The sequence below is a fragment of the Crassostrea angulata genome, chromosome 2 (genome assembly GCF_025612915.1).
Source record: "Crassostrea angulata isolate pt1a10 chromosome 2, ASM2561291v2, whole genome shotgun sequence".
NCBI classification, from domain to species: domain Eukaryota; kingdom Metazoa; phylum Mollusca; class Bivalvia; order Ostreida; family Ostreidae; genus Magallana; species Magallana angulata.
Genome location: NC_069112.1, coordinates 20840444 through 20852192, shown reverse-complemented (window position 1 = coordinate 20852192; position 11749 = coordinate 20840444). Strand labels below are relative to the sequence as shown.

At 33.0% G+C, this 11749-nt stretch overlaps 1 protein-coding gene across 1 annotated transcript; it reads right to left on the bottom strand.

Moving 5' to 3' along the window:
• Positions 1–76: 76 nt before the first annotated feature.
• Positions 77–11749, bottom strand: LOC128172940 (ATP-dependent zinc metalloprotease YME1L1-like). Its single transcript, XM_052838677.1, has 17 exons — positions 11681–11749; positions 10087–10281; positions 9133–9352; positions 8550–8638; positions 7576–7666; positions 6837–6896; positions 6082–6174; positions 5042–5177; positions 4859–4921; positions 4165–4277; positions 3823–3867; positions 3444–3554; positions 2950–3098; positions 2075–2207; positions 1270–1343; positions 732–824; positions 77–220 (listed from the first exon to the last, which is right to left on the bottom strand). The coding sequence occupies exons 1-17, from the start codon at positions 11699–11701 to the stop codon at positions 80–82; spliced, it is 1827 nt and encodes a 608-aa protein (XP_052694637.1). The 5' UTR covers positions 11702–11749; the 3' UTR covers positions 77–79.

Below are 11749 nucleotides of genomic sequence, written 5' to 3'. Positions count from 1 at the left end.
TGGCGAATTTCAGTCTTTGCTGAGTTTTCATTAAATTTGACAAATAAATTGTCTTGTGTTATCCAGGTGGTCAGTGTTTTTATCTCTTGAGCTGTTCTCCCTTCAGCAGCGTTTTGACATCCTCTTTGTTGAGGGTCTCGTATTTCTTCAGGTTGTCAGCCAACATCAGCAGTTCTTTTTTATGGCTCTGTAACACCTCGTCCGCTCGCTTGTAAGCCTCCTTTAAAAAATAGGTACATGGTGTTCATGATGACTTAACTATTTAAAGTCAAACGTTGCCATTTACAGAACTGTACTGTAAAAGAAATTATTTACGCTGGTGGTTAAGCATATGTTTTTTTTATAGTCAAACAATGCGCATTTATTACATAGGCAGATGCGTGATTTAGAAATCTAAAGTTTGTGTGAATTTTTTGTGCAGGGTTATTTTCTGCAATTTTAAGCCTAAAGCATAACTAGACGTGTAAATCCCCCCCCCCCCCCCCACGCATAAATAACCACTTTTACTACAGTAAAATGTTGAGACTGTTAATTCTTTTTTTAATGAGACTACTTGATTCCATTTTAATGTATCAAATAGTAATCTGCAGCATCAATATTTCATTTCAATATTAGATGTAAATAGTTCATAACTGTTAAAAAATTAAACGATTATTCAAAATCCTTAGGATATTAATTCCTCACATCAAATAAGTAATATATGGTATTTCTATTAACAAAATTAAAGTTACTTTAAGCAGTCGGTTGATTTCCTCGTTCAGCATGTCTTGGTATTCAGGGCTGGCTAGTGCCTCCTCCTTGCTTGAGAATATACGGGTTCCTGCCTACATTAGAACAACCAAATAATTGTTAAGAGATCTGTGAAGTATTTTGTTTAAGAGGCTAGTTGGTCAACAAACAGGTATTACCATTCATTATATTATTAGATATGATGTTAAGCTATAAACCAATGAAACTGCTTTAAAACATTTAGGAAAGAATGATTCCAATTTTTTAGCTTTAACATATGATTTTTTTTATTGCTTTATATATATAATTATATATATATATAGAGAGAGAGACAGACAGAGAGAGACAGGCAGACAGAGAGAGAGACAGACAGAGAGAAACAGAGACAGAGACATAGAGAGCTCTTTTTCTTAGGGAGATAAATAAAGTTTAAAAATATCCATGACCATTCAGCCCCCTTAATGATTTTAATAAACAAAAGTACAAGGTGGTTAAAATAAAGACTACTATTATTCTTATTAGAGTTTGCTGTACAGTTACCTTTTCTGACATTCCATATTTGGAGACATATGCCCTGGCAAGATTTGTGGCCTCTTCCAATGTTTTACCTGATCCTGAAAATAAACAGAAACTAGAGGTATTGTAAGAAAACTCAGAAATAATACCATAACTAAGAAAATATCAAAACTGTATTTCTCTATTACAAAAAAAAATTGAACTAGCACAAATAAGCAAAGCTCAAGTCAGGAAATATTTACAGGTCACAAACAACTTTGTGTTTACTGCAGGTCTGTAGCTTTGGTCTGAAATAAATTTGAATGGACAACCTGGGAGCTACAGTGTACAAAAACGTGTGTTAGTTTTGTAGTGATTTATAACCTTATTAATACGAAAAAAAATTGAAAAAAATAGAAACTTTCATATTTCTCCTTAAGTACAGTGCATAGCAGACACAAACTTTAATTTTTTTCATTCCAATGACCATACACTTTACCAAATGACCTTGGGTCCAGTTCACGACACACCCTTTGGACTGGTCATAAGCAATCTCTGTGTGAAGTTAGAACTTCCAATGTTTCTCCATAAAAAGACATTGTCATTAATCAATAACAGTCTTTTTTATCTCCTCTGTATTTTTTTTTTTGGGGGGGGGGGGGTACAAATTTTAGAATATTGGTACATTTTCAATAAATACACAATCATTACATTCATTTGTTGAATTATTGCACCGAAAAAATGATTTTTAAATCAACTTCACAAAAATTCAAATCCTCAAGTGCAGGAGAGGTATTTCAAAATGGCCTGAATTCTTACATCAAAAATGATGTGTACAGACAAGACAAACCTTTCATGACATTGTCCTTTCCAAATATCATGCTCTCTGCAGCCCGGCCGGCCATTAGAAAGTCCAGCTTGGCCAGAACCTGATCTTTGTTAGAGCTGACCATGTCGGAGTGTCCCTCTGGTAACAGCTTGGTCTACAGAGATAAAACATGACAATAAAATAACAAATCTCCATTAAAGTCCTCAGAAGTTAAAACAAAAAACAAACAAACAACATCAAGAAAAATAAAACACAGTCAATCAACATTAACAGAAAACTTAAATAAAAGCATGGAAGTTTAATTAGTATGCAGAAACAAGTGTGTGATATGGATTTCTATTAATAAAGATAGATGTCAAACAGATACCATCGGCTTTACAAAAATACATGAAAAGTACATATTTCTACACTAATATTGCTAAATATTATAATAAGAGTAACTTGATGTGAACAGTCAGATCATATATGAGTGGATAGATGCAGATTATCACATTAAAGGAGATGTATTGTGCAATGTTAACTTTAAAATAAACAAAAATCAATTTATTAATAAACAAACTCTTTAAAAACAAAGTATTTAAATTCTTTACAGTATCCAAAAAGAAAAAACAATATGAATATGTTATAATAACAGTAAACATTTCTGTCTTAAAAAAACAAAAAGCAGATAATCAATTTAACAGAAGAAACACATCTAAAATACAGACCAATATCTTCTTACTCTACAGAAATTGAGCAAATATTAAGTATTGGGCAAATTAATCTTTCAAATTAAATTCTAGACCATAATATATTTCGCCTACAGAAGTAAAAGCTGATTAAACAAATTAAAAAAAAAAAAAAGAGAGAAAAAAAATATAAATGAGCATCTTTCCTAAGCGTTAAACTTAACCTACCAGCCCTATATTGTTGCCCCTCATAAGAATTGAGGTTTTGTTGAGTGGTATGCCAAATTTGGAATAGTACGCCACAAGGGCGTATGCTGCCTCCCGCACAGCTATGATGTTTATGGTCTCCTGGTCAAGCTTATGTGCCTTCAGCTGACCTGTGGGAGAGAAATTTCAGGGATTATTAAACAATGTGCTTTAGAAGAAGACAACATTGTCAGTAACCCCCGATCTTCCAAACCAAGTGAAAATGTCAAAAATTGGCTAAAAGAATATAAGGTCTGCAAGAAACAAGCCATAATCATTAAAACTTCCTTTGTGGAAGTGTATATTTTTTAATGTTCAATCAACGGATCTGAATCAATATTTCACCTTCCCAAATACTTTTCTTGGCGTATTGAAGGAATAAGGCCATATTAAACATAAAATCTGTTTGATGTTAAAAAATAGCCATTGCTTGAAGATTTCTCTAACCAATCAAATAATCCCAATCTACCACTTACCGTCCCGGATCTTTTCTTTGGCGTACTCCAGATGACCCATATTGACCTCTGTCTCTCCAGCCCGCGCCGCCTGGAATGCAGCCTGGTTCACTATGTTACTGATGTCTGCACCTGTCATAGAACAAAATACAGGTGTAATATTCCAGGTGTATTTGGTGATAATATAATACCATGACTTCCAAATTCTTGTCATAATTTCTTGTAGTTTACAAGTGTGAACTTCAAGAAAAATAGAGTAATTTTTTTTTTTTAATGAAGTGGAGATTTACAAATGGAGGATGCTTCTAGTGATTTAATGAGGCTACTAATTCCAGAAATTAAATTTTGAATTAAAAGCAGTGTCCATTGATTACAGTGTACACTTATCATTTCCTCGTACCTGAACATCCTAAGGTAGACCTAGCAAGTTGGTTTATATCCAGAGCTGTAAAATCACAACACCAATACTGGAATTATTAAATCAAATATTCACATGTAAATTGCAAATATGAGTTTAGAAATCATTAAAAATTGTTTATAAACTTAAGTACATTGTAGCGTAAAACCACTTATTTTGGTGGACATGAAATTTAAATATTTTTAATAGACTTTAAGTACTGAACTTTGACGATTTCAAGAATGTTTATTACTGTAACACATTGTCAAATATACCAGAGCTTATATTTATGGTAAAAATTCGTATTCAACGAATATTGATGTAACTGAAGTATGTGTTACTTACAGCTGTCATGCCGGACTTTACTCAGGTAGTACACAAACATGTCTTCTCTCTCTTTAACATTCGGCAATGGAACAGAGACAACCATGTCAAAGCGACCCGGTCTGGTTAGGGCCCTACAACATGAAAAAATAGGAAACAGTGTAAGAAAGGCAACATCCATAGACTGTTGTGTCTTTTATGTAAGTGGTAATCTATTGACAGGCCTTAACTGTTAGAAATTTTTTTTTAAACCTTGTGTGCTTGAAAAAATAAAAAATTTATAGACAACCTCTTTTGTTGAGGAATATATTACATACACATATATTAAGTCTTTAGATTATATTTACTATATAAGTCACATTATTGCAAGTGCTCTGTTGGGAAGAGATTTAATTAAGCCAACAGTGATTGATAAAAAGAAATACCGGTAAGAAGATTTATTGCTCATAAATGTATACAGATTTAAATGAAGACAAAGCTGAGGACCAACAACTTACATTGTAATACTAGTAATCTCAATAGCTTGATTTAATTCAATACGCCAGGGGGGAGGAATGGAAAACCCTTTCACAACAAACATTGTATAACACCCTCCTCCAAACCCTTTCTGATTATTAAGTAAACCATATTTTGTAGCAAAGACTACACTGATATTGCTTGACCTTTAACTTTGACCTTTAACTTTGACCTTTAACCTTTGTTTGGTTATACTTACCAGTCTAGTACATCATGTCTGTTTGTTGCTGCTATGACAACCACTCCTGAATTATTTTCAAATCTGAAATATCACAAAAATACATCAACTAAAATTTCAACCACTAGGTTGTTTAAGACTTAAACAACTAACAATATTTTAGAGGTGGCAAAAGGCCGAGACAGAGCAAGGTTTAAGGTTTACCCATCTAATTCCACCAGAAGTTGATGCAGTGTCTGGTAAGCAAAGCTTCTGTCCATACTCTGTGACATCCTGTTAGATCCTATACTGTCCACCTCATCTATAAACACTACACTGGGTGAATTCTTCTTAGCTACATCTACAAAGACAAGCATCAAAGTTAATATGAATACATGCATTTTGCTTTCAATGAAACTTGGTTGTGGTGAATTCATAGTGACAATTGGTCATGTTTGCTACATATTCATCATGTATCAAAGTAAGAAATTTGTAGTAAAAAATTATGGTGAATATGTTTTCTACAACATGTGCTGATTCAGTCATTAAATAAGAACACCTTTTGTGTAAAAAAGAAACTTCCGCTATATCTAAGAATATTAGTTCTCCAGGTTCAATCAAGGGTGATTGGGGATTTACCCTTAGTTGTGATCCATACACTCTGAGGCCTTTACCCCAGGTGCTGTCCATGCACCCTAAGGCCCATACACTCTGAGGCCTTTACCCAAGGTGCTGTCCATGCACCCTAAGGCCCATACACTCTGAGGCCTTTACACCAGGTGCTGTCCATACACTCTAAGGCCCATACACTCTGAGGCCTTTACCCCAGGTGCTGTACATATACCCTAAGGCTCAGGAGTAAATCGCCGCACACCCTAATTGGACCTGGTTAACAAATCTTATTTCCAATGTTAACCAAATCAACCAGTTTCCTATGTACAATTAAGAGTGTATAATACTTTCAAGATATGCCATTTATGCATTATAAATGCATTTAGACGACACATTTAATGCCTTGTGATGTCACGTTATTTACCTCTGGCTCAAGCCAGGTGTACGGAAGTTTTCATCTGGCTAATAAGCCAATCAAATCTCAAGTTAAAAGCTAAATAGGAAATAATTTGCTATATCTGTGTTTGTACTAAACAAGTTTTACTGTACTATGCATCTCACATTCAAGGTAGATCCAGAGTTATCACCCTTATCCAACTTTAAGATACATGTATTGTACATCAGATGGCATGCAAAGATTGTGTGCAACTTACTGAACACTTCACGTAAACGTTTTGCTCCAGTTCCCACGTATTTGTCCTCTAAGCTGGAGGCGGAGATATAGTAGAAGTTAACATTGGCCTCGCCTGTAAATACAAGGACCACACATATATACATGTACAAGTCCTTTATATGAGGACCACTTACAATAAACAAGTGCTTCATTCAAGGACCAAATACTGTGGAATTATTTAAATTCGTGGGGGTCAATTTTTGTGAATTGTGGGATTTTTGCTTATTCGTGGGGATGTCATTTCGTGGATTTGGTGGTTTTTAGTATCAGTAAGAAAACAAACTCTTCCAAAATTTGTTTTCGTAGAGAATGTAAATTCATGGGGGAGCGCTACCCACAAATACCACGAAAATTGAGCCACCACGAATTTTAATGTTTCCACGGTACGTCAATACATAAGAAACATTATTCCAGAGTTCTGAAATCAATACTATTTATCATGATTGTGTCTAATGATGAAATTGTTTGACACGACAAATTTCTCCAAAAAAGGTCTATGATGAAAGTCTGAACAAATTAAATCCTGAATAGACCGGTTCACAATGAGAAAAAAAAAGTTTGAGACTATGAAGTTCTCAAAACATTTTCTCATATAAGAATTAAATATGTTTAAAGTTAGTAATAGTAGAAATTCACACGGGCCTTGCTTGTGTACAAAGTTTATCATGAAGAGACTCTAAACAATAAACAATCAATCAATCACATCTTGTCATAAGGTCAAAGGTTAGAGGTTACCTGCTGTGGCCTTGGCAAGAAAGGTCTTCCCACACCCAGGTGGTCCAGTCATAAGCAGACCTAGGATCAAAAGCAGAAACTCAGTAGGTAGGACAATAAAAAAATAATTACTATGAGTTTTGAGACAGGTTTCTTACGTTGAACATCTGCAGATATGAATTTTAAGGATGTATGAAATCCCTTGGCTATATTGTGACATACTTTCTTGCCAAATAATTTTAAACAATTAAACTGAGTATAACTATAGCTTAACTTTAATTTATTCTTATTTTCAACTTTAATTTCAAAGCTTTCCTCAGAACTTTTAATTTGGGGGGGGGGGGGTGCATAATACTACATACAGCCCCGTTTGTTGAAAAAATTAATATAAATAGTGAAAAAAATTAATTTAATCCCAAACTATTCACAGTCAAACTTTGATATTCCAAAGTAGATGGGACTGTTAAAAAACTTAAAGATATCCAAGTATTCAAGATATCAAGGGTAAAATACTTATAAAATAAGTGGTTGGGACTAACAAATCACTTTGACATAACCATTTTATTCGAGAAAAGTGTTCGAGGCATCAAAGTTCAACTGAAAATCTGCTTAAAAATTTACAATATTCCCATCTTATAAACCATGCTCCAGCTGGTAGAATTTAAAATAAGAAAAGTTCAGCATAGTGGTTTGGTATAAAATTATGAGATTAATTTACAAAGATTAGATTATTTCCTGTACAAATCATTTTAAACCTAACCTTTGGGCATATTGGCCCCTAGTCGAGTGTACTTCTGTGGATCCTTCAGATAACTCACCACCGTCTCCAATTCCTCCTTGACTTCATCAATCTACAAACAAATAAAAATCAATAAATTTTAAAACATCTCCAATCATATCACATTTTATCACATATCTGGATATTACCAATGTGATTATTTTTTTTATATACGTCACTATGAATTTTTGAAAAGTACATACTGTAAATTCCTAATTAAACGCGAGGAATTAATATCCGCATAAAATCGCAAGAAGCCTGTCTCATGAATGTTAAAATCTCGCTTTTAATTTCCAGACATATGTAAAGTACATGAGACTTTGATAAAATTTCGCATTGAATTCACGATTTTATGTTCCCGCGATTTAATAGAAAATCGTGGAATCGCGGAATTAAGTACACGCGTAAAATAAGGAATCTACAGTCTATTATGGTACTATTGAAAATTAATGATGTTTGGATCTTTTACATCAATTTTTTTTTTTTAAATATAGGGATTCCATCATCCAAAAGTGATTAAAATCATATTAGGAAGAATTGATCATGATTGGTGATGGAATATTATTTCTATCCAACCAATGATTGGGGATATAAAATGTGTACAACTTGCTGGAACATATCAATGACATAATTATGTACTGTAGATTCTTTATTAACCGCGAGGAAATAATATCAGCGTAAAATTGCGAAAAGCATTCTTCGCAGATTTTAAAATCTCGCTATTGTTTTCTAAGAGTTGAAAACTTTAAGAAATAACAATAAAAATTCGGTGTTTGCGATTTTATATTCTCGTGATTTGGTCTGAAACCGCAGGATCGCGGAATTAAGTACTTGCGTAATATAAGGAATTTACAGTACACGTACTATCATTATTCAAGAGATCCTACATGTACATACACATTACATATACTGCAAATAAGTGTAAATGGTTAATTAAATTGGCCAATCAAACTCACCCCTATGACATCATTGAATGTCACGTCTCCTTTCTCTGGCTGAATCAATGAGTCTTTGTTCATTTTATCTACCATGTCTGCTAGATCCACTGCAAATGAATGTACTCAAAAATAAACTCAGATAAATGTACAAGGTAATGTTATATGTATTTTAAGACATTGATCTTTATTTTAAATGCATGACTCCATCTATAAAAATCCTACCTGATTCATTTGATTCTGAATGTAACACTAAGTGTAAGACTCGATTTTATTGGCTAAACACATGTTTGACATTTTACAATTGCGTAACATATCATGCATATCACAAATATGATTGTCATCACAATTTTGATATGAGAGGAATAATTATCAAATTTCTCAGTGCTCTTTGAAAATTAAAAAATAACACACACACATATCACACACAGATTGATAATAAAAAATATTCAATTGATTGCCTCATTTTGGAAAATGTGTAAACTTAAAAAAGAACCATATTAATAAGACATGATTAAAAACCGGGTTCCAATAAAAGATCTAATGGTATGAAAATTTATCTCTTACAGACTATTATATTGTAGTTTTACAGAACTAAACTTACTTTTATAGACCATATAAATAAAGTAAAGCCATAGCAACAGCATGGCCCCTTCTGCGAGATGCTTTAACCTCTTGGACTTCTCCAGTTTTATCGACTTCTGCGTGAGTGTGTTAAGTTCTGTCTCTATTTCAGCAATGTGTTTCTCTATCTCACTTTCCACATTGTTGGACTTTGTTGCTTGATCAGCTTGGTTGTCCTGCTGTGATGCCGATTTCCCTGTCTGTAATTAAGAAAAAAATATTACCAAAAAAATGTAAGTGAAGCAGAATAACAATTAGCCATACTAACAGTCCTCATGAAAATAAAGAAGTCCAAAGACAGAGGCCGATAAATTTTGAGGTAAATGTTGTGAAAATGAAATATTGACAAGTCTGACAAGGTTTATATATATTGTCATGGTCAAGCATAAAAAAAAAAATTATGTGGATACTGGTACTAATGCATAAAATTATTAGAAATTAGGATAGGGACTTTTTATACATAAAATAACCATAATAAGCAAGGTAAGAGCAAGACATTCTTTAAATCTTAAAATTAAATTCATAGAAAATGTGTTTTATTTATGCAACATGTTTATGCAAAATGTTAAATGTGACACATAAGCTATTAATATATATAAGCATGTTCATGGGGACTATTCATCTTTTGTTTTTTATCTTGTTGTTGGGTTTTTGTATTTGACAGTAATTGGTTGATATTTTCTGCGAAGAGATAGCATGAACTACATTAAAACATTCATATTGCTATTAGCAATTTCACAGTAAAGTAATTTATTCATTTCTATCATTAGGTGTATAAATAACACTTTTTTATAAAAACCTTAAACATTATCAAACATCATGCAGATAAGTTCATATATGTCAAATATAAACTAAGTTTTTACCTAATGGAAATGTTACAAACATAATGGAATTATTGATTACTACTCTCATCGTATGATAATAAAAACCTTACTTTTAATCTACTTGATCGTCGAAACCTTTGTGCTGTCTCGTAAAAGCCATTGAAAGAAGAAGATGTGGAGTAGATTTTGGGTTCCCATCTCTTCATGCAGTGACAAAGAGTCCATCTTTTGTTCAGTATGTGACCTGAATTTGAGCTGTAGGATCTACTTAGTGTAAGGTGTAGCTGGGAAATAATCCTCTCGATCTATAAATTAAATAACACAATAAATTTAAAATACATTAGTATTAAATCTGTTCATCAAAACTCTCTCTCTCTCTCTTTCTCTCTCTCTTTCTCTCTCATGTGTTTCTCTTAAAAAAAGGCCTTATCAATTCATTTACGGTAATTCATGTCGATTTCATTTTCCAAAGTGAACGGTTTCTGGTTTCTTGTTTGATCCAACAGCAAATATCAGAAACTCTCTTTATACTTTGGAAGAACTTCAAGAAGGTACATGTACTTTTTAATGGTACTTGGTCACGGTTTTGGTCAACTTTTATTTCTCTTTTTTTATTGTGTACAATCTTTAAAGCTGCTTGGTCCGATTTATTTGTTATTACAGTATCAACATTTTTTCCATACAAACCATTTATTTTAGAAAGTAATGGACTTTCTCCTATTTACACCAGCAGAATCAGTCTCCTTTCAAAGTTAGAAATATTCAAAGTAAATGAAAAAAAATTCTTTTTGGGCAAACAAAAAAACAAACCAAAATGCATCGCGGGAATGTTTAGAAAAAGAAACCGTTTGGTTTCGTCCCCCGAAGGATTGAGGTCATTCAACCCGCATGCTATGCATCAATTGTAAAGAAAGCAAACTTCAGAAATAATAGCGAACAAAACGTACACATGTTTATTTGTAATTTGTCTAATCATTTCGACCTTCATTCAAAGCGATGACAAAGTCATAATACAACCATACCCGTCTCCATGTCAGGGGTGAAATTTAACATGAGGCGAATAACATGTTACCCTTTTATGTGATTTGTTTTGTTAGCAAATTTTGTACGTATTTTTCTTCATTAAAATTTGGCATTTGGCTTAATTGACTTGGAAAACTACTGCAATGTCTATTATTATACATATACTTAGCATAACCATCGTTTAAAAGCGTGCATAAAATTTGATATTAAATCGGACCATGCAGCTTTACCCGGTAAGTAATGCACTTCTAATGATTAACCAAAATTTGAGTGTAAGTAGTAGAGTTATAATCAAGATACAGAGTTAACAATTCTTTGTTATATAAACTGGGTGGTGCATGCCTTGTTTTTGTTTACATTGTTTCAATTTACCAGTAAAAGCTCTTTTTTAAGCTGATTTTTTCTATCTGCTAGTTCATATTGAACATACATGTAGATAAACAGTCACTAGCCTTAATCACAATATTTTTTGGTCTACACATGGATATCAAAAATGTTAACAAAAAAGTGACCTGGGTTTTGTTTACACAGCTTTGTATCTCATTTCTAACTTGACGACAATACTCTCGTCCAAGGGCATCACGCATGTTACCTAATCGCGGGCTAACGGTGAACAGTCAATGCATTCATTTCCCCTTGATTTGAATATTTCATACACAATAAAAAGTAGTAAAAACAAACCTTTCTTTGCCTCGAAGCCATGTGTCTTTAAATATCGGATAGTTAGAGTTTTAAAAGTTTATTATGCAA

Bases quoted from the DNA above. Each gene is read 5' to 3' on its own strand.
- LOC128172940 (XM_052838677.1), bottom strand. From the start codon at position 11,701: ATGGCTTCGAGGCAAAGAAAG. The intron at 6,897-7,575 runs GTTAGGTTTAAA...TTTTGATCCTAG, and splicing joins AGGGGCCAATATGCCCAAAG to GTCTGCTTATGACTGGACCA. The intron at 5,178-6,081 runs GTAAGTTGCACA...TTGTCTTTGTAG, and splicing joins ACGTTTACGTGAAGTGTTCA to ATGTAGCTAAGAAGAATTCA.